Source organism: Penicillium solitum (assembly GCF_028829755.1).
Source record: "Penicillium solitum strain IBT 25940 chromosome Unknown utg000003l_segment0_segment0, whole genome shotgun sequence".
NCBI lineage: Eukaryota > Fungi > Ascomycota > Eurotiomycetes > Eurotiales > Aspergillaceae > Penicillium > Penicillium solitum.
This window is the reverse complement of record NW_027072123.1, coordinates 1,497,974-1,522,677: the sequence shown is the minus strand read 5'-3', so window position 1 is coordinate 1,522,677 and position 24,704 is coordinate 1,497,974. Positions and strand designations below refer to the sequence as shown.

Here is a 24,704-nt window from a genome sequence, read left to right as displayed (position 1 = left end):
GATACGTATCATGCAAATCTATTCCACGGGCTTCAATTGGAGCTTGCTGTGGGAGATGAACCCAAATTTTAAAAAGTGCCGTATGCTGATCGTAGTCCGAGGTTATTATGCTCAATTCATAGCTAGCCACTTTTGCATGCCTCTCGCCAAGGGTGTTAGCCGAAATATACATAAAAAGGTGATACTAATTACCAGCTTCCCCGCAAACCCCGGGGCTACTTCCGCCATCTCCCCGGAATTATTTTGGTGGAGGTCTGACAGATCAGAACCAAGACCACTCATAGTGGCTAGACACGCAGGATTTTAGGAGACGAAAAGGACATACTTGATTGTCAATGAAGCGTTTCGGCCAGCGGATCTAATCACGGACACCATATACTCGAACTCTTGCGAAAGCTGGCAAGCTATAAACCGGGTTATGTTATTTTAGGCCACCCCTCGCACCTTCCCACCCGCAATATTGCAATTAGTTCTATAAGAATCATTGCGAGTCGAATAGGGCAGAGAGAAGGATCAAAAATCATACTTTCGGGTCTCATCCCGGGTCGTAGTATGTATCACTACTCGTTTCGGGGTGATTTCCGGGGTAAAGCGGGGGTCCTTGCCCTCGAAGCAATGGGTGTTCAAAAGAGAGCCTCGTAGAATAAGGGGTGGTTTGTGGGTTGAATTATACGTCCTCTTGGACGTCCATCGCCTCCCGCAATTTGAACCGAGGTGAAATTGGGAAGAGAACCGACTGCCTTCAAGCTATCTATATAACTTGATTCATCAAGGACTTAAAAGCACAAAAAGGAGAATCCCATCAAACGCCATGAGATTGCAGGAAATCATTATCGGATGTTCACCGGCGCAACTCCAAGAGTTTGGAGGGACAAGCTGCGAGTTACCCAAGATGACTTCGTTGCGGGATCTTTTGGAGGAAAAGAATTGTGTCTTTCTGGATAAGGAGATATCAATACAACCGGAGTTATATTTGTTGTGTGCTTTTAGACCATTGCAACCTTTCTGGACGACTTCTCTCTTCTTGAATCGAAAAGGCACCCAATTCGATATCCGTTACAAAAAATATATAACAACCCAACTCTATGGTGTTGAATTTACACAAATACACACTAAAAGCGCAAAACGAGTCGCTGAAATGGAATCGAGACATAAACCACCCATCACCTGTGGAAATTCACTACAAGTTGTCCTGTATAAAATGTGGTCTACACCGAATGAAGTGCGGAGTGTATCCTTCCTTTTAGGGTTATATTGCTTCCTCCGATCTTCCGATTTTTCGTACATTGTAAACTCAACAGGGCCCCGAGGTCTGCGCTATACTTTCCCCAAGAGATTCTAACGTAAGATTGCGCCAAGGTATGTGTATGGTTGAATAAACGACAATGTCCAAAATGAGTGCTGTTCCGTTCCTGTCCTTCCCAATAAACAGACAAAAACAACCCAACAATTGTATCAAAACGTTCCATTCACTCCGGTTATTTCAGATACTCCGGTTTAGTTCTTTACTTGCCTCTGATACTCCGCGGAATTTACATGCGTCGTTAAAGTACAAAATGTCTTGACGGAAACAAGATATAAACAGCGAGGGTATCCCCCAACTTTGACCTGAAATTGAGAACCAGAACCACTGCCTTTGCTGAAAAGCAAGAAGGAGAAGGCCTGACAATGATTTGCAACGCAATCTTCAAGTGCAAGGCCATCGCCACGATGGCATTCCTCTTCACGGGATTAACTGTGGGGGCTCCTTTGGATCCTCATGAAGACACCACTTCCCATCCTCTCAGCAGGTAAGTAAATTGATGCAAACTTGTCTGTTATTTTCATCCCTGCTTGTTCCTAGATCTACGCTTATCGAGGGCCATGCTAACTCTGCCTCCAGTCCCAGCCGGTGGAACAACACACACAGTCCCGGCGCAGAACACGCCCTCGGTGGCGATCTGACTTGGTATGAAACCGGGGTTGGAGCATGCGGCTGGTGGAATAACGCATGGGACCACGTGTGCGCTGTGTCTCATATTGTCTATGACCGTGCGAATGTAGACGGAAACCCCAACCACAATCCACTTTGTGGCCGATTGATCCACATCCAACGGGGGGATAGGGGTGTAGATGTCACCCTGGTGGATCGTTGCGAGGGATGTGGGGAGTTTGACATCGACGTCAGCCGTGGTGCTTTTGAGGTACTCGGTAACCTCAATGAGGGCCGGGTTCACACTGAGTGGTGGTGGATATAGATAGAGCCATGTTTTTGTAACCACCCCTGACAGTATCATTGACTGTGGTGTGGGCACTAGAGGCTGGTTGGTGGGTAAAAACAGGAAAACGAAGGGATATAGTTCGGACAGTCATTTCATGTGAGGATCTAGCGGCATCATTGATTTAGTATTCGGGCCACGAGGGATCCACTTGTTCTTTCCATGATCGTAATCCACCACGAATGTCACCAATGAATCTCTTTCCATGCTGATCTAGTCCAAGCTCTTTCATTTTCTTCACGGCGATCTGCGAGTCATTTCCTAGGCGGCAGACGACGTAGATTGGGTTGGTAGACTCAGACGAGGCAACCTCGGACGGTAACCAAGAAGGTACTTTTGCAGCTTGTTGCCCATTATCGGTCTCTTGTAACCCAGAGGTATAACCAGAGGAAAGGATATTTGAGATAGGAATGTTGATGCTATTCTCCAGACTGCAGATCCCAAATTGAGCTTCGTCTCGGACGTCAATTATCGTACGGAGCTGTGACGAATCCGAGGGGTGTCTCTCGTTGTATTCTCGAGCAGAGATACGTTCCTCGGGACCAAGTAGCGAGGGCAAGTTTGTAGATCCACAAAAGAACACATAGTCCATTGATCCTGATTTTATTGTGTCCAGTGTCACAGTTGCCTCAGCAGAGCAGACGGCACAATTGGCGCGGCGCGAACGAAGACGGATTGTGCGGACCAGAGGAGATGAGTAGGCAGAGAAGATATGCAAAGACGGGGGATCCCGTGGACGAGCCCCGTCAATCTCAGGGGCAGTGATGACCTTGATTGCCTCCAGGGCTTGCAAGACACCCATTGTGCCAACAACCGGCCCCAGTATACCTCCGTCCGCACAACTGACCACACTATCAGCCGGTGGTGGTTTAGGGAACACACACCGATAGCACGGTCCTCCAGTCTTGTCGCCCGGCGCGCGGGGCGGGTTGTTCAACACCATCAGCTGTCCTTCGGTGCGCAGGGCGGACGCAGAGACCAATGGTTTTCCAAGAAGCACTGCAGTATCCGAGATCAGATAACGAGTCGCCGGGTTATCAGTGCAGTCGAGAATAAGATCATAGTCTTGGAAGACCGCTGGTGCTGCCTCAGGCGTGAGGTGTGTTCGATGGGCAATATACGTGGGATGCGGATTCAGTCTAGCGAATGTCACAAGAAATCGTCAGCGCGTCGCTCAATACTCCTATACAGATCCACTCACTCTTTCAAGGACTCAATTGCGCTGTCAACCTTGTACTTCCTCACATTCTTCGTCCGGTGTAGGACCTGGCGATGGAGGTTCGACACCTCGACTGTATCTCCATCGATGAGCCCGATAGTCCCAATGCCAGCACCGGCGAGATACTGCGCAGCTGGACACCCCAGTCCCCCGGCTCCAACGAGCAAAACCCTAGCCGATCGGAGTTTCAGTTGACCTGTGGATTGATTGAAATATTAGTCACACTGTTCAAGGCGAGTAATTCTCAAATTTCCACCCAAACGAAGCCGTGGCTTACCTTCCAAACCAACTTGCGAAACAATCATTTGCCGCCCATATCGTTTGTATTCCTCCTGGAGCAACGGCCACCGTCTTCCTTCGCCATTCTGATCCTTATGCTGGATTTCTGCAGTCGGTGCGGTCTCCGATTGCGCCGCTTGTTCGGCGTTTGCAAGGTCGCGTTTCAGCCCAGCAAGCTGTGCTTCTGTCGCGATAATTTGGGCGCGCAAAGAAGCGCATGTTTCGTCGAGAGATCCCATCGAGATTGTTGGCGTCAACGCGTGTGGGAAAAAGAAAGTGACGCGTGAGGGGGAAATCTCGAAGTTCCCCGCGGTATTTATTGTGGGGCTCGGTGATGAGGTATGATGGGTAGAAGTATACGAGTTTATCTTGTATTCCAACGTCAAAATTACTGTCAAATGGTCATATATATTGTTCATTTTGATATATTCATATATAATGTAACATTCGTGGATCCACGTATAGCTTAATACGGGGGATCTATGATCCATCATTCACTTCACTCCTTGCGCTCTGTAGTTTCCGTAGTCTTCGTAGTCTCTGTCGTGTCTGCATGCTCTTCATGCATAATTTGAGTCTTTTGCAAGGTGTGTTCGACATCAGCGCGTCTCTGCTGCTCATCAACAGCACCGAAAATGAGGTCCATCTCCTCCAGGGTCCGGCCCTTGGTCTCTTTGAAGAACACGATGACGAAGACACCCATGGCAAAGCAGAAGATGCCAAACATGAGGAAGGTCTTCCAGCCAATCTTATTGATAGCGCGAGGGGTAATCTCAGTGATGACGAAGTTGAATAGCCATTGCGTGGCGGCTCCGAAACCAACACCGTAGGCGCGAAGACGAGTTGGGAAAATCTGTCAGAACAAACATTGTTAGTCAACTGCAATGGGCAAGGATGTATATAATGAGCAACTCACCTCGCCAAGATATACCCAAGGAACTGGTCCCCACGATGCTGAGTATCCGATGACATATAGATAAATCATCGCAACCATGGCGGTAGACGCCGATGAGACGGATTTAGCTTTTGTATCGGGGGGATTGGTAGCCAAGACTGCTCCAATGATGAACATCATGCTAGCCATCCAAGCGGCACCACCAATCAAACTCTTCTTTCGGCCCCAGCGATCGATACCGACGACTAGGAAGATGGCAGTTGCAACCACCTTGACTGTTCCGTAGATACCAGTGGCAAACAAGGAGGAGTCCGTTTTGCTCAATCCGACCTGAAATCATGGAAAAGGTTAGATTTTTGATAATCCAGAATATGGGAGAGGATGTTGTGGTATGAACATAGTGTGGTGTACTTACACTTGCAAAGATCTGAGGAGCATAATATCCAATGCTGTTTGTTCCGGAAAACTGCTGCCAGAACATCAGGACGAATGCCAGGAAGAAGCGGTATCGGTTGCTTGGCTTCAGGCATTCCCTCCATGTGAGACCCTCGGTAGCCTGAGATTCTTCGTGGATGGCAGCTGAGATTTCAGCAAACTCGAGTTGAACTGCCTCGCTGGTTTCAGACTCGTTACGAATGTAAGCGAGGGACTTAAGTGCGTCGTCCCGGCGGCCCTTCGTCAGCAACCAACGAGGAGACTCTTTGAGGAAGAATAATCCAATGAGCATCAGACCACCTGGGACAAGCTGGATGGCAACCGGGATACGCCATTGGCTTGTGCCTTCGGGAACATGAAGCGAGACTCCATAGTTCAGCCAGTAGGCGAAGGTACTACCAATTACCAGGAACTCCTGGAAGAGACCGGCAACACGGCCACGGGTTGCCGGAGGGCAGTTCTCACTGACAAACACAGGGGTGATACTGGACATACCACCGATACCAAAACCGGCGATGACACGTCCGCCATAGATCATGCCAATCTCATGGTGAGCTCCAACTTGGACGGCTGCTCCGACCAGGAAGATCACGGCGAAGATCATCAGTGAGTACCTCCGGCCCAATCTGTCGTTCATGTAAGCAGCGAAGATGGATCCGAAGAAACATCCTGCTGTGAGTAACGACACCACATTGGAGGAAATCTGAGCGTTCTTCTCGTCGCTGAATCCGGATGACTCAACGGGCAGGCCGAAGTCTTTTTTGAAACTGGAAAGGGCCAGGACTGACCCCATAACACCCGTGTCATAACCTAGGCAGAATGTGTCAGTAACATTCTATGATCGCGTTGACCAGATCCACTAACCAAAGAGCAGGGAGCCCAGATAGGCCACCGAGGTCAGGATATAGACCCGATAGTTTTTGAAATTGACGAATCCCATCTTCAATTGGATTGGATAATCTCCTCAGACAATCTATCACCAGAGTAAAGATTGACTTCGGAATAAGTCTTCTGTAACACAAAAGGGAGAAAGAAAAAGGAAAAGCGCCATTGAGTTGGGCTGGGATCCGATTTATATTTGACCGAGAGCTCAATCGGCATAATACCGAGTGGCAATCTAAGCAATAAACACAATTAACTACCCCAGCGTCATCTCCCTATATTGATAGCCCTCCACAAGTGCCGACTTTGATAGTCCGGGGCTACGGATGTGGAGACTGGGGAACGAATTGGGGAAATTGATGGCGGGGAGGGTGCGGGGTCCCACTGGATGGAAATATCGCCTGACATTTTCTCCATCCATTCAGCAATCGCTTCAATGTAGTATATATGGCCTGAGGTCTTGATCGCAAGGAAAGCCGGTCGGCATTGGCTGGACGGCATGGCTTTTCGTGGCGCCCCGAGGATTATCAAAGTGTGGGGGATTGGTGATTGGTGGAAGAATTATATCCGTGTCCTTCCCTTTATTCTCCACAAGATGGGCTTATAGTGCTCATCAAATTTGGCAACCGGAATATCCCGTCAACGGATTTTGTCATATTCCATTTGCTACCTAGGTAGGAGTATTCCCAAATTGCAAAAGTACCATTTGGACCTACGAGACGGGACGATTGTTAAGACTTCCGTGCCCCGTACGATATAATTGCTATCATCGGAGCTAATGGACTAACATATACTAATATATAGGAGAAGATCATCACATAGGCGGTCCTTTGAGTATATATTCCGAGTCTGCATGGGTGGATTTCATGATCTGTCGAATCGGGAAAAGAAAAAACAGCGGAAGAAAACGACGGAAACGCAGAAAAATCCAAAGTTAACCCTAGTACTTCTGTTGAAGGTTCCTTGATAAAAGCCACTCCTAAGACGTTGAGGTGGGGTGGGCATAGAACGGTGATATTCAATAGACCGGTGGCAGTTCAGTCGTTTCATAGATTTCCCCATTCCGATAATCATGAACATCAACAAGCACTCGAATCACGAAATTCGAGTTAGCCGGGTCTGAAAAAATCCCATGCAATACTTTCCACTGGGACCGGAACGCGTCGATCTGATAATAACAATTATCTGTCTCCGATCGATACGACAAGTTCATATCATACAAGTTTAATCCATAACCACCACAGGACATCATATGTCGAATCATGTCCCGGAATGATGCAGCCGTTCTGCATAGTCGAGGGTCCTGTGTCATCATCTGATCCGTTGGAGGGAGCGATTTCCCCTCGTGCACGATGGCTGTGAGGACGCGGCACAGATCTGTGTTCCTATGTGTGTTTTCGTTTCTGTCCCAGGTTACCTTAACCTGGATTGGGGAAATGGCTTTGGGTCTTCCTTCGGGCGATGAAGAGGAGCATTGTTGAGCTAGCCTAAGGTGGTTGGGTCTTGGCCTTGTCGCTGTCGGCATCCCGCTGTTATATGTGATGGCCTTATTTTCTGAGGAGATGAAGAACCCGAGGGCCTTTTCCCAGGACTTCATATAGGGAATCCATGAGACGTACCCCAAGATTGACCAGCAGCGATCACATCTGTCGTTCAGCTCGTTTCTCCAAGATATCAGCTGCGGACGGGGATGGAAAATGTTGTCCAGCGGGATATCGAGCTCCAACATTGCGCTTAACTCGCCCCGATATCTCCTTGTGCGATGAAAGTTATCTAGGTCGCTGAACCTGATGTACTCCTCTATATCCTTAGACATCTGCACCAGATGCCATGCCATAATATGTGTAAGTCTCAAAGAAGTGTGCTCCTCCGACTCCCAGGAACGTTGCGGCCAAATTTCGTAAGGGTCTTCGATACAGGGTAATTCTTTGCCATCCTGGATGAGATGGTTTATCTCAACTTTCAGTGAGTGGGTCTGCTTATGCGGTGCCCTAATCCAGGTCTTGATGACAGGCCAGGACAAGGCAAAATGTCTGAGGTCGTGTTTGTTCTGAAGGCCAACATACACGGCAAGCTCTGCCTCATCACAGGAGTCTCGTACGAACATTCTGAAGTTTCCAAGGTCGCCGAGTGTGTTATCAGAATCACTCGCCGAGCCAGGTCTGGTGGGCCACGGTGACTTTCCTCTCCGGAATTAGCCATTGTCAAGACGGACAGTCTCTACGTTTTCTCACCGCAAAATGAGGCTCCTCAGGGACCTGTTGATACTGAGATGAATTTTCCTTGGGGAATTTGTCAACAAGATTTAGCCCATGGGTTCTTTCCTGTTTCTTGGAGGTGAATATGCGGTATTCTGGCAGGAGGAACTCATCTTACCTTCTGCAATTCAGCCTTAGCCGACTGCCTCTGGGGGTTTTTCATATCCTTGGACTATGGAATTGTGAGTCAGTGACATGGTCTCAAACATAAGTGCAGAAAATTAACCTTCCTAGACGTCGGCTCTTGAGACGGTGACTCGGGCCGTTTCCTCTTTCCTTTGTGATCAGTTGGACAAATACTGGACGGGCCTGCTTGTGAGCTCATGATTCCACTATAATAATCCAGAAACGATGGCTCCGGGGGATAGACGTACGGTGATTATCTGTAGAGGATCGGCAGAAAAGGAAAATTCTCTGGCATATAGGGGAGATTTCTCTGGGACCGTAAGAAAAAGAATTGACCGACACCATGAGAGGCTAATTCTGGTTCTGTACAAGGTGCAGGTGCATAAAGGAACCAGAGAAATGGTTGAGAGAATTTTCATAACTGTTTCTCACATAATCTCCCATAATGATGTTAGCTAAGTGGCTCACTGGACTTTTTTTTCCTTCTTCAATCCTTTTGTCTATCGCAGTGAAGTAATACTTTAAGCCTAGGGAGATAATATACATTACGGTCGCTTTAGAAGGGTTGTATACACAAATGTTGACTATATGTCAGCACTAAAAGCTTGGGGGAAGATAATGGTGATATTTTGTGAACTAGCTACCGAAGGCTAATCTACCTAGTTAATGGCTTTATTTACTTGCCTATATATCTCAACATAAAGCAATCGTTTCGTGCAATGTCCACCACCACGTAGCTTTCCCTTTCGCGTAGCGCTGTTGCGGCGACACCTGCCCATCCCTTGAATAGTGACAGCAGCTAAGCAATACTGTCCAAAAGCTTTCGGCGCAGACTCTTTCAGGCCTGTTAAAATCACTGTTTTTTCGGTCTCATAATCTATTTCAACATCCTCAAATTCCTTAGAATCGGCACGGAATTTCTATAAATAGAGAATACTATCGGAGTACCCTATCAAGCATGTGTGTTTATGGGTACAGACTAAGACACAAATGTGATTGTGTGTTGGTAATCTGCTTTCGAATTCTGTTGTTATTATCCGGGGCGTTTCGGCAAGTATGGTCTGCTCAATGTCAGAACTTGTAATTACAGTAACTTTGCTGATCCCACCAAAAGTACTCCGTGTGTACTCCGTACATCAAGAAAAGAGGGGGACTTTGCCTAACCGAATCAATTTTAGCGCAATCAGAGTGGGGCGCTGGGAAAGAACGCGGGTGTGTCCATCGCCCTACTCAGGCGTACAAAGCTGATTTCCGTAAGATTTGTCAGGTGATTTTAAAAAATCATCTATATCTTACTTGTCCTCGAGGAACCAGAGTCTGGCCTCTTCGTTCAGCACGGAATTCGATTTGGGATTGCTCGCCGTTTCTAAGTGGCGTAATGAGATCAAATGGATTGATTTGATTGCTGAATAGACTCCCAACTAGAGCTCCGCAAAGCCCATAAAGCCCATAGCCCAGCCCAACCCAACCCGCAAATGGGCCGGGCTTTGGTGGGCACTACCTTCGGGCCCACCGGTAGGCTATGGGCCTAAGGAGAAGCCCAATGCGGGTTAACAGGCAAGCCGATTTACCGCTTACGCTAATAAAAGTTGCTATATTTACGGTGAAACTATAATGTTGCAAGGATTGTGGCTACTTTCTTCGTTATCGTTGGTGGTGGATTATTCTTAGATCCTACAGCTGAACCAGACAATGCATGAAGATGCCGACGTTGCTTGGTTTGTTAAGGGGAAGAGGATCTAGCTATGAGAGATGGCGGATAGATGAAGTTAGAGCATTTTCCGTCGTCATCGTGAGAAGCAAGCTGCGATGAATGCTAAAGGATCACAACCAATTTTTGTTCGAAAACCACACTTGGCTTGTCCGCTTGATCAATACTCTGCCAACTGCTTCGCATATGTGTTCTCACACGTTGTCCACGTGTGATACAGTTGCCTTCCGCTCATTCGGCTGGAAAAGAAACATTTAGTTCCTGCGGATATACAGGCAACGCAACATAGGTCTTACCTAAACAGGTCTCAGATGCATTTCGCATGTACCCAGCAAGTGTTGTATCCCATAGTTCAGGATTCGAAAGATATTTCACCCTGTTCGCACAACCACTTCCCAAAAACATCGGAAGGACGCGACCAGGGTTGGAAATAGTCTCAGTCCAAAAATTGCTCTTGATACATTTTGTCAGACCTGCGAGTCTGGATGGATCCCGACAAACGTCTTCGTCCGGATTCTGCTCATCCATGCAGTTCTCGTATGTTTTGTCCATTATGTGCTCCACCCAGGATACCCACGATGAGCTCAGTTCCGACTCGCCCATGTTTGCCGATTCGGTCTCAATTACAGAACGAGAAATGGCTCGCAGCTGGTGTTCATAGTCGGATTTCCGAAGTTTACATCCACGGCTGCAGTATTCGGACTGAAAAAGGCCCGCGATGTTGTCGACAGGGATGTTGTCAAGCACTTGTTTAAGCTTGAGGCATTCGAAGGCTGAACTAAAGGGAACCGAGGAAGCTGCACCCACGACGTTGCTGGAAAGGCCGAGTACTGTCGTAGCAAAAGCCAGAAGCTTCATAATGTCGGGATTAAGAAAAATGACCAAACGTCGCACCCGAAGAAGATAGTAGCTAGAAGGCATTTTATACTGCCAATATTTGTTTTTGTCCAGGAAGGGTCACAGCACCATTCTGCAAGATTTATTCCTACGCTAGAGCTCCCCTTGCATATTTCTCTGTGTACGTGGACAGCATGGGGTTTACCGGCAATGTAGAGCCAGGACGTGAGATCACTGTTCCCTGTATGTATGTACCTATATTTTTCGATAGTTTCTTGACTAGCGAGAGTAGAGATCTACATATATTGTTCTTCATAGCACCTAAAAACTTATTGATTGGTAAGATATATCTCGGTGTCTCACTATCCGATCAAGATCCATGGCGATCTACCGACACACACCTCGATTCACAGATTGCATCAATGCCACTCATACGGTGCGCACACCAAGGACTCGGTTACAATCGAATAATGGGTCTCTGAGATCGTTCCACCACACAAGGTAATGGTATTAGCATTGATGTGCTATGTGACATGTGATATGTAGAGTATCCGAGTAGTTACAGTAATCGGGAAAATTGCCTCTTGTTCCGAAACCCACCGTGAGAAACATTTGCGCGTATATATTTTATTTCCGCAGTAAGCGTTATAAATCTCGCAATGGATCTTCCATTTTCTTTATCGCATGTATGGATTGCAAAGTATATATTCTGTGAGATGTATCTTACAGTAGGCACTGCCCTTTAATGCAACAATAAGGGGTCTACCTGTGGTTCCCACAGGTCTGTGCACAATTGCAAATAAACATGAGGGTTATAAATGCGTTGGCTTCTGTCTGAACCCGATTCGGATTTTTATTGCAAAGTCGACCTCATGCCGTTCTCCCAATTCATCAAATGGCTGGCGGAGCCTGTCATAACATATATCAGAGGCTTTCTGCTTAATATCGTACGCCAAGGTCCTATTCCAAAACATGTGGCATTTATCATGGATGGAAACCGAAGATATGCGAGAGAACGCGATTTACCTATTGTGGACGGACACAAGTGCGGAATCGAATCGCTGATGAAAGTGAGTTTTTTACGTCCGATTTCTACAGAATATCGAAGTGACGAGTGTGAGAAGATGCTAGATGAAGGCTTCGAATGTGGCATAGAAGTAATAACGATCTACGCTTTCAGCATCGAGAACTTCCACCGACCCAAAGAACAGGTTCATGACTTGATGGTCTTACTCAAGGGTTTTGTCTCACAATTCGCCCCACAGAGTCCATTTGTGAAGAAGTTTGATCTTAGACTACGAATAGTAGGTCGTGCGGAATTGTTAGAGGAGGACTTTCGGAAGATTGTCCAAGAGACCGCGGACAGGCTGAAGAACAACCGGGGCAAGATTTTAAATGTCTATCTAGCGTATACAGCCAGAGATGAAATCACAACGGCTATAAGCAAGGTTGTTACTTGTTGTGTTTCGACTGGCAAAATTACACCAAAAGCTTTGTCAGACAATATGTTCATCGGTCCCCCAACCCCAGACCTTTTGATACGCACCTCGGGTGTCCACCGTTTGAGTGATTTTCTGCTCTGGCAATGTCACCAAAATACAGAGATAGAGATCGTGGATGCGAAATGGCCAGAGTTCGGAATGCGGGATATGGGTTTGATTTTATTGAAGTGGCAAAGACGGAGAAAGTCTTGAATTTTACCAGAGGCCCAATACAACTACAAGCGGTAATCATGTCTTACAACATATAACATTGGACTTATCTTAAAGCATCGGATGCCAACAATGATTGTCTTGTGGAATTTTGCTGTACGAGTTGTTCAAGTAATTTCGGTGGATTATTTGTTTCTTCGCTGATAACTCATGCGGATACGCAGTTCCAAGCAACTTCCCACAACGTTGACAGCTTGAAAAGTCCTGACTGGCAATGCAGATTTTGGACACTAGCAAACAGGCGACTGCGCAATAGTGGATGAGGCGAATGGTTAAGTTCCGGCCTACGTGCAATAGTCCAGCTGGCTGTGTACTAGATTGTCGGTCACAATCGGTATGATTTCGTGTGTTGTATATTACGTCGCCAACATTGATACTTGCACACATATGGTCAACCTGTTCATTGCCTACACCGAGCGCGACGAGATTACAGGGTCGTTTATTCCACTGTAGTGAAGGATTCACAGGAAGAGATCAATGGATGTAGAGGCATATGCTTTCGATTGGCAATGCCGGTTCGTATTCTATCAACAAAAAGGCTTTTGTGCTGGAACAGCATCACCGGACACGGATTCAATGGGTTAGAACTGGTTCCGGTCAGGAGTTCCTGTGTAGTAGCTCTGCCAGGTGGTGATATCATTACAACAGAGGAGGAAAGCCATGGGTAGGAATTGGGTGAAATGTGTTGAACATGCAGGTGTCTATATTTGACAGACTGAGCAGTCTTCGGATGGAATTTGATGGAGAGGGTATTTAAACCCCGATTTACTAGTTTGACAATTAACAACTTCTTCTACTACTTCTACCCCACGTAGTACTCCACTACAACAAAATCAAATACGCAAACATTCACCAACTATTTTCTGACCATATAGTCTCCCCCGGCCAAAGCCTTCCATGCCCCGTACCATCCGGCAAATGGCCTGATGCTCCACAGCCACTGTGACCAGCAAGGCGATATGTCGTCTATCTGCATTCGAACCTTCTCGTACAAAGACGGTAGGCTTGTCGCTTGATATTTCTCTCGAAGGAAGTCGTATCGCTTACGATCGTAGATCGTCCAGAATTCATCCTCAGTATAGTAGGTGTGTGCGTAGAGCCATTTTCTTCCTCCGAGGGAGTCGACCTTGTGCTCCAACTTGCGGTTAATGTCGATGAATTGACGTCGATCCGTCGGCCCAGGCCCCCAGATACCAAAGTTGAGCAGGAATTCCTGCTTGATATCGTCGTTTGTGACTGTATTTGCGATGGGATGTGTTGCAGTCAGTAGCCCACCTCCCTCATTCGAGGCGTTCATCCGGAGTGGACAGAGCCAAAGAGGATAATGGCCAAAGTTCTTGTCGTCATCGAGCCAATGCCCAAATTCCTCTGCCTTCTCGAATGGGACTCCCACATCTTGGACAATGTACTGGTTTGAAAGCCCACTTTCGTGCAGCGCGTGATACATAACGCGAGTGCCCATGCAGTTGTCGAGTAGCCAGCGAGTCCATCGTGTGAACGGGACAAAGAAATACTCGAAGGAATACTTTCCTCCCCAAAATGCGCCCCTGTCATATCGGAAAAGATAATCCTCGATTGGGATGTAGTCAACGGGGATTGTTCGAGACAGTTTCGCTTCATTCATCCGCTTCTGTGCATGGATATAAAACCATTCATCCTCTGGACGTGCAAATCGTTGGACGGGCTGCGTGTTGAGAACTGGGTGTTGTTTGATGCGACCCTTGCAGATGACAATTTCATTCTTGCTGAATACAATCCCATCGAGGAATTCCGAGCCCGGGTCAGATATAGCGTGTCGCATCGTCGCAAGTGCCGCTTTCATGCTGTGGGCGAACAAATACTCTAGCTCTAGATGAGGGTTCGGCCCAACATCGCGCAGCTGGATCTCCAGAAGTGTAACAACACCCATCGTACCAAAGCTACTAGCGGCACTCCAGAAGAGATCGGACCGTTCAGTACGGGAGGCACTCACTCGCTCCCCGTTGCCGAGAATTATCTCGATGGAATTGACAATTCGGTCGAAAAAGCCATTTTTGAAGGAGCTCGACTCGCCTGAGGTCCCTGAGAACCCTCCACCGGCTGTAATTCCACGAAACTCCATGACAACCAGTGGGATGAGATTGTATGCCAGGGTGTGCTTTGCTAGGGCGTCCATCGGAACGTTGGGCTCAACGAGAACAGTCTTTCGGGATTGGTCGACGGAAAGGACATGGTTGAGACCAGAGATATCAACGGTGTTTGATGAGCTACTATGACGTTGGCGCGTACTGCTTGTTGAGCCATGGTAGATCCGGAATGGGGTTTTGGAGTCGTGAAAACCGCGAATCACGGCTGCGATACTCGCAATTGCTGCCGAGTGAGAATCCACTGCTGAGGCCATAGTAAGGTATAAGGTGCTGAATTGATTCTTCACCACACTTCTTCAGGCTTGCGGAAGGGTTGAAGTCAATTATCACGATGTGACAGGGGCAATGCTGCACGAGTTGTGATACATCTCAATTCTGACTGGTATAACCAAGCCCTTGCGTCTCGTTCTACTCATTGTGCATATAGGGGCGACCACTCAACTAATATTGAGAGCAGAAAACTCCGAAATAGTCAGTTAGGTTTGTTCTTAGAGACTACACCATCCGGAGGGGGCTTCAATTGCTTCATCGATTTTATGAAATTGCGTAGAAAATTCATGAACGTATACTTCCTAAGCTGCTGGGGAAAATGTCACGTCACACTCTCCTAACGGAGGTTCGATTACATAATTTAAATTACGAAATACCTAGGTAGGGAATTGATAGTAACAGCACAGTTTTTGTTAGCTTAATTCCCGTTTACCTAGGTAGCGTTGGAAGGTCATATAATCCCAAATTAGAAAAAAAAGCAGACGCATGTCCCAACGCTACCGCAATCCATACTATATAGTCTGAAGAATGGGTATTTATTTCTTCGCATTTTTGACCCAGTGATGAGCAAGGTTTGACAAAGGTAAAATTCCGAAGACTTTAAGAGAAGTTACGAAACGACTAGAGTGAAGACGACGTTGCTTTATACATGTTCGCCAGAATAATCAAAATTAGGAAGGGGTTGAAATCGTTCTATTCATTCCTTTTTTCCACGCAAGGGCTTTTATCAGGGATATAGAGGAAACGACTACGGAATGTTGCATAGACACAAGGAACATTTGAAAAATGATATGCCATGGAATATCAACAAAAATTGGTATAGTTGACTATCATATATATCCTCGGGATTGATGGGAATCAGACCCAACCAATACAACGCACTACTTTCTTTCTATCAAGTGCCAGCAGCAACCCGTTGTGAGAAATCGCAAGTATAAAATGGAAGGAGCTATAGCTGTTACAGTAAGGTAGTTCCCGCCCTTGATACGAATTTACGTCACAATTGATAGTGTCCAAAAAGGTAGTCTGTTTCCCTATATGGCCACGGGGCAAGGAAGATCCTAAACCTCTCGATTTTCCACGTTCCCCCAACCTGCTTTTTATGTTTTGGGGGTAAGACATGAGACTGTGCATCCCATTGCATGAAGTAAGGCAACGTGTACGGACCAGACAAATCCAACATTTGGACCTATGAAGAGAATAACAGGGTAAGGTTGGTCCATCTACCCAAACGTTAGATGTTGCACTAAGACGCTTGCTGCCTGCTCGGACTTTGTCGGACCTCTCTTTGGGTCTTTATGGGAACCTTGTTTGGCTTTCTCTAATGCGCTTTCCTTTGGGGGCAATTACATGTTTTCCTTCGGCTCCGTGAACCGACACAGCTAGTTTCACCAGAGCATTGCCTCAAGGATTAGCTAACAATCAAATTGATGATAAATGACATGTCATGGCGGAATCTCTTCAGGGTGGTGGCATGGCAGGAAGCCAGATGGTGTCTGAACTCTTGAGGCATTTTTCCTACAGTCCATCACCATTTCCATTCTCCAAAAAGCAACTGGGATTTCTGAATCTACTGATTATCTGGGGCCTGTTTGGGCGATCTAGAGCGAACATTAGTCCAAAACAATATCTTGATCGAGCTCGTTATGAAACGCATTGCCCAAAAAAGCAACGACAGAAAATCGCTGCAAGCCAAACCAAGATTCGTATTATTGATTACTATTGATCTTTAACATCGAGATCATGTTCTTCACACCTGGACATTATTGATGATATGCTCACAGAAACTGCCCATCTCGCTTAAAGTTGCATAATGGGAATTCGTGAGAGCCAAACACCAAGTCAAAACATCAACATGCAGGCACAAACGTATATCCCACCCACTCTGAGCAGCCCAACTTGACAGCCCAAATCCAAGACGCACCTCCCGATCATAGCGAGGCCATCCGTCTTCGATTTCGACTACATGGCAATGCGGGTGCCGAGGGTGCAGATTACGGGATGAGTTAATCACTCGTCGTCTCATAGGACTCCTTGTTGGCCTTCCGTTGCAACATTCGCCGGTACGCAAATAGTGCCATGATTCCAACCACGACGAGAAAGACGATGCAGAAGACAAGCACCACCCCGCGGTTCCTGTTCGCCCAGTTGCCCTTGTGCCCCGATCGTTCGATAATCGGATGGAGAGACAGGGATGCGGACTTGGCGTGATAGATTATTTTGACCGCTGCCATACTGTCGGAATGGCGGTAAGTTAACAGTGTATTTCTGTTTCATAAGTCAGTCGCCGGCCTGATAAAGGACTCATCGGCTGCCTCATTCAAGACGAGGGGCCAAGGGCCCTCGATTGAAGGATGTATTCTCACTGGATATTGCGGCTTTGAACGATATCGATCGATCACTCGGCTATATAGAATATATTTCAGCAATCGGTCAGATTTCATTGTATCATAACTATATCAACGCAAACACCAATTATAACTTCCGACGGAAGCAACGATCGAATGAAACCTCTCAATGGCGCAGGGAAAGACACCTACTGTCACAACGATAACACGACAATTGCAGCAGAAGAACTCAGACCACAGTGGAATTCAGGCTGACTGGGAAATTAGAATCGATGGGCAAGGATTGATCTGGCAGACGACGGCGATTCTTTCGAGGGGATGTTGACACAAGTGCTCAAGCTCACAACGTAGCTTTCATTCATCAGGGGAACCTCCGGCACGCGACGGACAAAATCCATTGCCAATCGATGATGCTCACTTCCCTGGTACCTTGCATCGTGCTTAGTTGACCTTTTAAGCTGAGACAGGGCCCTAGTTTGATTGGAGCCCGGCAATTCTTTACCGTGGCTATCGCGTTTGGAAGGCCAAAGATACAGCTACTTTCGAAATTGGCTTCCATGCTTTCCGAAAGGATATTGTCTCTGGAACCCTAAACCAAGACACGCTAGGCCAAATACGGATAGTAAGGATGCAGGGGCGATTACGTCATACTTACAGAGTTCGGTTATTTGAAAACATCAATACAGCCAAAGTACTTGACTTATAGTTATAGGAACCAATGGATTGTCAAATGCGTGGTTGCTACGTAGACCCCCAGTGAATCATAAACAAAATGAACTTATCCAAATACAGTATAGCGAGGCGAACTCAACATGAGACAAAACATATTAAGGATAACTGGATCATGCCTTGATAGCAAGATGCGCAGGTTCCCATTCCAGCAGCGTGTTGTCATTAGAGATAGTGTCAGGATGAGTGGGGCCTAGAACTCGTCGCTGCTTGATCACGCAGGTTCGAAGCAAGTTGATTGCTTTCGCATGTTGACTGGTAGATTCCCAGGTGAAAGCTAGATTGGCCATGCTAGTTAGCGTGTCGGGATGGTCCACGCCGAGCTTCGTCTTGCGAGTCTCCATAACCTGCACCTCAAGCTGCTCCGCCTCTTCCCATCGGCCCTGGTTCCAATACGTCGACGCTAGGTTGGCCATGCTAGTCAGCGTGTCGGGATGGTCCACGCCGAGCTTCGTCTTGCGAGTCTCCATGACCTGTACGCCGAGCTGTTCCGCCTCTTCCCATCGGCCCTGATTTCTATACGTCGACGCTAGGTTGGCCATGCTAGTCAGCGTGGAGGGATGGTCCACGCCGAGCTTCGTCTTGCGAGTCTCCATGACCTGCACCTCGAGCTGCTCCGCCTCTTCCCATCGGCCCTGGTTCCAATACGTCGACGCTAGGTTGGCCATGCTAATCAGCGTGTCGGGATGGTCTACGCCGAGCTTCGTCTTGCTCGTCTCCATGACCTGCACGTCGAGCTGCTCCGCCTCTTCCCATCGGCCCTGGTTCCAATACGTCGACGCTAGGTTGGCCATGCTAGTCAGCGTGGAGGGATGGTCCACACCGAGCTTCGTCTTGCGAGTCTCCATGACCTGTACGCCGAGCTGCTCCGCCTCTTCCCATCGGCCCTGGTTCCAATACGTCGACGCTAGGTTGGCCATGCTAATCAGCGTGTCGGGATGGTCTACGCCGAGCTTCGTCTTGCTCGTCTCCATGACCTGCACGTCGAGCTGCTCCGCCTCTTCCCATCGGCCCTGATTTCTATACGTCGACGCTAGGTTGGCCATGCTAGTCAGCGTGGAGGGATGGTCCACGCCGAGCTTCGTCTTGCGAGTCTCCATGACCTGCACCTCGAGCTGCTCCGCCTCTTCCCATCGGCCCTCTATTCGGTAGGCTTGTGCTAACATTGCAGTGCTATTAAGGGTGTCTTCATCCTCGGCGCCACCAATCTTCATTCTTTGTTTCCTTGACATAGCTGCCATATCCTCTGCAACCGAAATACTGCCACATTCTATCGCATACCACGCCCCTCTGTAGAGTAGCGCAGCCCAACTTCGGAGTGAGTCTTGCGATTCCGGCCGATGTAAAACGGCTGACCTAAGATGTGGAAACAGGGACCGGCATCTCTCCCAATTTTCATATTTTCCTGTCGGGAATTCAGCATTTAGATTGCTGATGAACCGTTCCTTCCTTTCCCCGTACTGGCCATGGGTTTTCAACCACGTCCATAAAGTAAGCTGCACTAGCCGATGCATCGTAAACACCATACTATTTTCACAGGGAGCAATGAAGGAATAGTCTCTGAGAGTCGCAATGTCGTTCTCAAAACCATCTTCTAGGTCGTCTTCAGACAAACTGTCTGTATCTTCTTCACTCGAGCTGTTCCCTATTTCCCCTAGAGAACTCGAGCTTCTATGGTTTTTCCCCTTACCCTGAACCCGTAGAAGATCCTCCGGAATACCCTGGCGGTCGAAAAAGCTCATGAGAGACAGCAAATCAGCCGCAGACTGCCTTGTTCGTCGGATATGGTCGAACGATATTTGCCATGTCAATAAGATGGAGTTCTTTGCTTCCCAGTCTCGGTGCGTGTGATATCCCTCGTGATGAAGAAGCTTAATGGCTTGACAATCACTGTGCCGAAGCTTCTCTAGGTATTGCGATACTGAGCAACGGGGTGAACGGTGGGTGATGTAGCTAGCCGCTTGCACAATTGCGAGTGGCATAAACTCAAGCTCCTCCACTAGCTGAACCAAGTCCGCTCTTTCTATACCAGAATCTAACTTCTTCTGTATCAGAACTAGCGCCTCGTCTATGATCATTGGTTGCACATCGATCAGGTGTTTCATATAGCCGGCGATTTCTAATGCTACCCCTTTGTTCCGGCTTGTGGTGATAATAGAGCCTTTCGAGCTTTCGAGAAGGTACTTGAGCGGTGGCTGCGTCAAGTTATGGTTCTGGGCATTTGCATTATCATCCGTACTGGTTGCCAATGGTTTGCGAAGAAGCTCGTCATCATCCAAATTATCAAGCACAAGAATCCACTCTCCGATCTTTCCATCTTGCAACCAGTTCCCGAAGAGTTGGAATATATTAGCGTTGCGGTTCCTGCGCCCGGGAATCTTAGTGCGTTCGGCAATATTGCGGAGACTTTCCTCGCAGCGGGCCGCATTACTCGCATGAACCCAGAAAACCCAGGTGTGAGGCGATTTCTGTCGGACTTGGTGGCAGTATTCGACGGCAAGCCGAGTTTTCCTATAGTACAGTTAGCCTTGAACTCATTCCCCTTATGTCTGGGATGCCTTACCCCACGCCACCGAGACCAACGAGAACTATTCTGGACCCTGGGACCGACGATTGCTTGTGAATTCGATTAAGGAGGTCATCACGACTCACAAAGTCTGGGTCGTGTGGAACTGGTACAGTCGATAGAGGGTCACAGCGAAATTCCAGTGGCTCTAGTAGAAGATGACGCTGTCAGTAGATCTGACATAAGACCCATCGCCAATGCTGTAGCGGACTTACCCGCGCCAAGATTTATCACCCCATTGTTGATGCCCACCTGAGAACCTGAATTTCTTTCGCCAAAATTTATAGTATTCATAATCAACACACGATATACACAGCTAATGCCGGGTAGAACAAACATGAAAGAGGGGTTTTTTTCTGATAATATGCCCCTCCTCAGCCTCACTATCAGGTGACTTCACGGGCGCTAAGAGTTCTCGCCTTATTGGCCAAATACCCTCATAGAAGCAGTGTTCAAATTTTATATTTTTTTTTGAGCTGACAGGAACCAAAATTTCGTTGGTTGAATTAGTTGACTAAAATTAGAATCGCTCGCAGCTTACTAAGGTGATGATGGAATTCAACCTGTGTCCAGATCCCGGCGCTTAGGGAGGTAGTCTGTTTTTTTTGGGGGGGGGGGTTTCTAGAAATCAAAGTCGCATCATAGATGAGTTCTCGATAAGATCCGACCAGAAGCCATTTTTGGCCCCAAATGGCCGTCTTTTGGTAGAATTTTGGATTGATAACTATGGGTTGCAACCGCTTAGGCTCAGGTGGGCGACATGGATGGACTGCAGTTGATAGACGCGTACTGTAATGGTTTTGTCAAATATTTTACCTGCCTATTCTGACGGGTGGGTATGATTTCCGGCTTAGCTAATTATGGCCTAGTCCGTTTCAGCCCTAGCTTGGCATTAGGGTTTGAGACAGTTTCTCTGTGTAAAATATGGAAGCCAATTTCGAATACAGCTGTACCACAAGGCAAGCTCCGCCGAGCTCCGATATGGAAGCACAAGCTTTAACCACCTTTACGAGCCCGTGTCAAGCTGCACGCTCTATGTAATTTCATCGGTCGCTATTTACGCAGTTTGCGAATGAAATAAGCTTGGTATCAAGTGTGCTGGAATAACTGCATGTGGTCCACCGACTACTACCAACAAACTAGGAAGTTGGGACACATCGGTGGCCGGTACCGTTGCGTCACCCATCAATTATATTCTAAGACTGGCTCGTCGGGTGCCTAGTGACAGCCCGGTTTACTGTGACCGGCCTTTCTGGAAAACGGGGGCCACAATGTCTATCATTTGTAACTATACACAGGGGTGAGTAGGTATTTGATCTCGCAGTAGACCGGAATCAAAACGTTCTTTGAGAACCATGATAATCAACTATATCCTCTCTAGCAAGAACTTTGTGCGCATCATATCTTTAAGAAATTGTGTTTTGACGTCATATCCGGTAGCATGAACTGTTCGACTTGTTAACAATCTTTCAAGGCCACCAGCGCAATTATTTGATTATCGCCAAGGAAGGTGTGAAAATTCACATACAATCACATGTTGATGTTGATTCCATCCACGTCCGTGCACACTAGACAACAGTCTATAAACCATTATGCGCGAGGCGTCCAAGATTTCCGCTTCATCAAGGAAGAAAACGAACGCACATCCACAGATACATAATAGTGAAAGATTTCGATTTTGGTCCACTGCTGTCATGTTCCATCGCAATAGGGTCCCCGGAAGGACCCTAATATGGGCCCGTACTGATCGTCTACTCACTGCTACTAGAATAGATTTTATTTGCTATAATCATGATTGCCGAGGAAAAGTCCTGGGAAACTAAGTGGAAATTAAACCTAAACCCCTGTCAGAACTCCAACTCCCCGATGCCACCAAGCATTCTTGTGCCGCAACTCTTGGCAGTGCCATACTTTTTTTTCTCTCTACACAATGGTGATCCGTGAAAGGCCAAAGAGAGCAGCAAACTGCTTATATACTACCTTACAGATTTTAACATCCATTTAGCTTTGTCTTCCTCCACAATGTAACAGATAATACGATGGTGTGCCGTTTAGAGTTTTTTTTTTGCATGCTCATCACCTCGTATTCGGCCCATGGGGCACCAATCACCATGCTCCACAAACACAATAGCTGCAAGCCGAGACTCCAATTTGCAGTTTTCGCAGCATGTTGACGGAAATAGCTAGAGTACTCCGTACTCTGATTTAGACTATGATTCTGACAGGGATGGTATGAAGTAAGAGCACCCCGTATTCTCGGAAATCGTCAGCCACCAGGGGCCAGATGCTGACTGGCATAGTATATTCACGACATACAGCTGCCGCACAAAGGTTATTAGCACACCTCGAGATTGGAATCAGGTTCAGACTGTGACAGTTTTAGGCCATGAATACGTGATGAAGCAGTTTGATTCTCCCACGACCAACGCGACTAATTCATACTGGCACGATCTTCCATCCTGGAGATGCACTAGAGACCGTGTTAATCTGCATTATAAATTAGCTCCTTGGTCTTCACTCGTCTTTTTCCCCACCCGGTATAGATCGACTGCTGTAGTCATCTTAGGGTCCAAAACCGGGAGCTTTAACTGGCTCCGGGAATAGGCTAGAGAATACCTACCCACCACGGACACGGACGAGGCTCATTTCAATACGAAGGTTATTCTCTGCAAACTCAATAAGTGATCAGGATCCCTGCGCCCCCTCACACATTTAATAAACTGAAAGTCTAATCCCGACGATTTTGTTCTTCATTCTACTTCGATTCACCTTTCAAAATACCCACGTCGCCATGATACTACCACTATACGCACTGTTGCTAATTCCACTGGTCAATGCATGGACCTTCAGCTATACCAACGCAACCGATGCCACTGAAATCGCCCGTGGCGATGAGGCGCAGAACTGCACAAATTCCCCCATCGGAAAAGAAAAACCTTTCACGTGGGATCCTGAGGGATCAGATCTATGCGTCTCTATATACCGCGACACCAAGTGTGATTCCAGGGCGGGATACTCGTGCAGTGTATGGAGGAAGAATGCCAGTGAAGCTTTTGCGGCTTTCGATGTGCTACTTGAGCGGGAGATTGATGCCAAACACCAAACTTCTACGTCCGCTTTGACATCTACGTCTACATCGGCCACGACATCTGCATCTACATCTACATCTACGTCCGAGGTTTCATCTTCATCCGTGTCCCCGACATCCGCATCCGCAACCACAACCCCCACCGAGTCCGCAGTCTCTGCCGGCAATGTCAACGGCGGCTCCTCCTCTAGTCCATCACTATCCGGCGGTGCTATTGCAGGGGTCGTCGTTGGCGTTGTAGCTGCTCTCTCCATTATTGTCGTCCTCGTTGTCATTTTCATGAGAAAGAAGAACAAAAAGAATGCAGCCGTTGCTAACCAGCATGGTGGTTACGGGCCCCATGAGGCGGATGCTACTGGATCATCCATCAGCGGTACTACGGCAATTGCAGAGAAGGAAGCAGACTCAGCTGCACGACCATTCAGACCTCCGCCTGGATCCCGGTTTGTTGAGTTGGCTGGTGATGCAGGGAGTGCCGAGCTGGGCAGCAGTCCAATCAGTGAGATGGATGGTAACAGCACCAAACGAGATTTTAATCGGTTCTGAAATCTCATGTGTGGATATTTTGGCTTCTGTAAGTTGAAGTGGTTGCCTGTATCGAAGTGTGATAGGTTTAGTTCTTTTAGTAGCGAGCGATTTTCGGGGGCTTTTTTCTTCCATGCGACTTGACGTCGATACATGGGCTGTTTGTTTAGTATAACTCAAACATATGTAACTATTAATCGATGTGTCTGTTATTTCTAAATCCATGGATGGCAGTATGAAGAGGTGCGGTAAGGGTAGTATGTTTGTTCATGGCATATATAATACCCTTCCGAAAGATATCACAAGCCATATATCCACCTACATAAAAGAATGATTGTTGGATATAAGCACTGGTTGCTTGCACACCCCACAGGGAATAATTATTCTATCCCAAACATGGTGCACATTAATGACCCGTGAGGGTCCCATTCTCAATCACC

General features: G+C 47.4%; 10 protein-coding genes across 10 annotated transcripts; 3 read left to right on the top strand and 7 right to left on the bottom strand.

Annotated features, from left to right (window-relative positions):
• Window positions 1–1,668: 1,668 nt before the first annotated feature.
• On the top strand, window positions 1,669–2,237 carry N7455_004466 (RlpA-like double-psi beta-barrel domain-containing protein; the record flags this gene model as incomplete). Its single annotated transcript, XM_040956868.2, has 2 exons — window positions 1,669–1,790; window positions 1,883–2,237. The coding sequence occupies 2 exons, from the start codon at window positions 1,669–1,671 to the stop codon at window positions 2,235–2,237; spliced, it is 477 nt and encodes a 158-aa protein (XP_040812805.2).
• A 145-nt stretch (window positions 2,238–2,382) lies between these two features.
• Window positions 2,383–3,995, bottom strand: N7455_004465 (HesA/MoeB/ThiF family protein; the record flags this gene model as incomplete). Its single annotated transcript, XM_040956814.2, has 3 exons — window positions 2,383–3,397; window positions 3,460–3,673; window positions 3,755–3,995. The coding sequence occupies 3 exons, from the start codon at window positions 3,993–3,995 to the stop codon at window positions 2,383–2,385; spliced, it is 1,470 nt and encodes a 489-aa protein (XP_040812745.2).
• A 260-nt stretch (window positions 3,996–4,255) lies between these two features.
• On the bottom strand, window positions 4,256–6,026 carry N7455_004464 (sugar porter family MFS transporter; the record flags this gene model as incomplete). Its single annotated transcript, XM_040956738.2, has 4 exons — window positions 4,256–4,609; window positions 4,673–4,981; window positions 5,067–5,896; window positions 5,951–6,026. 4 exons carry the CDS (start codon window positions 6,024–6,026, stop codon window positions 4,256–4,258), a joined length of 1,569 nt encoding a protein of 522 aa, XP_040812752.2.
• A 960-nt stretch (window positions 6,027–6,986) lies between these two features.
• Window positions 6,987–8,551, bottom strand: N7455_004463 (uncharacterized protein; the record flags this gene model as incomplete). Its single annotated transcript, XM_065604808.1, has 4 exons — window positions 6,987–8,147; window positions 8,203–8,292; window positions 8,345–8,398; window positions 8,453–8,551. 4 exons carry the CDS (start codon window positions 8,549–8,551, stop codon window positions 6,987–6,989), a joined length of 1,404 nt encoding a protein of 467 aa, XP_065461708.1.
• A 1,510-nt stretch (window positions 8,552–10,061) lies between these two features.
• N7455_004462 (uncharacterized protein) lies at window positions 10,062–11,033 on the bottom strand. Its single transcript, XM_040956825.2, has 2 exons — window positions 10,360–11,033; window positions 10,062–10,302 (listed from the first exon to the last, which is right to left on the bottom strand). The coding sequence occupies exons 1-2, from the start codon at window positions 10,982–10,984 to the stop codon at window positions 10,295–10,297; spliced, it is 633 nt and encodes a 210-aa protein (XP_040812772.2). The 5' UTR covers window positions 10,985–11,033; the 3' UTR covers window positions 10,062–10,294.
• Window positions 11,034–11,886: 853 nt separating this feature from the next.
• N7455_004461 (undecaprenyl diphosphate synthase family protein) lies at window positions 11,887–12,594 on the top strand (the record flags this gene model as incomplete). The annotated part of the gene is made up of 2 exons (XM_065604807.1): window positions 11,887–11,970; window positions 12,025–12,594. 2 exons carry the CDS (start codon window positions 11,887–11,889, stop codon window positions 12,592–12,594), a joined length of 654 nt encoding a protein of 217 aa, XP_065461707.1.
• An 874-nt stretch (window positions 12,595–13,468) lies between these two features.
• Window positions 13,469–14,992, bottom strand: N7455_004460 (FAD-binding oxidoreductase; the record flags this gene model as incomplete). The annotated part of the gene is made up of 1 exon (XM_040956750.2): window positions 13,469–14,992. The coding sequence occupies one exon, from the start codon at window positions 14,990–14,992 to the stop codon at window positions 13,469–13,471; it is 1,524 nt and encodes a 507-aa protein (XP_040812854.2).
• Window positions 14,993–17,014: 2,022 nt separating this feature from the next.
• N7455_004459 (uncharacterized protein) lies at window positions 17,015–17,242 on the bottom strand (the record flags this gene model as incomplete). The annotated part of the gene is made up of 1 exon (XM_065604806.1): window positions 17,015–17,242. The coding sequence occupies one exon, from the start codon at window positions 17,240–17,242 to the stop codon at window positions 17,015–17,017; it is 228 nt and encodes a 75-aa protein (XP_065461706.1).
• Window positions 17,243–18,198: 956 nt separating this feature from the next.
• N7455_004458 (uncharacterized protein) lies at window positions 18,199–20,945 on the bottom strand (the record flags this gene model as incomplete). The annotated part of the gene is made up of 3 exons (XM_065604805.1): window positions 18,199–20,596; window positions 20,649–20,799; window positions 20,867–20,945. 3 exons carry the CDS (start codon window positions 20,943–20,945, stop codon window positions 18,199–18,201), a joined length of 2,628 nt encoding a protein of 875 aa, XP_065461705.1.
• Window positions 20,946–23,442: 2,497 nt separating this feature from the next.
• N7455_004457 (uncharacterized protein) lies at window positions 23,443–24,285 on the top strand (the record flags this gene model as incomplete). Its single annotated transcript, XM_040956776.2, has 1 exon — window positions 23,443–24,285. The coding sequence occupies one exon, from the start codon at window positions 23,443–23,445 to the stop codon at window positions 24,283–24,285; it is 843 nt and encodes a 280-aa protein (XP_040812688.2).
• Between the last annotated feature and the right edge of the window lie 419 nt (window positions 24,286–24,704).

Excerpts from the sequence above, each read along its gene's own strand:
- N7455_004462 (XM_040956825.2), bottom strand. The coding sequence starts at position 10,984 with ATGCCTTCTAGCTACTATCTTCTTCGGGTGCGACGTTTGGTCATTTTT.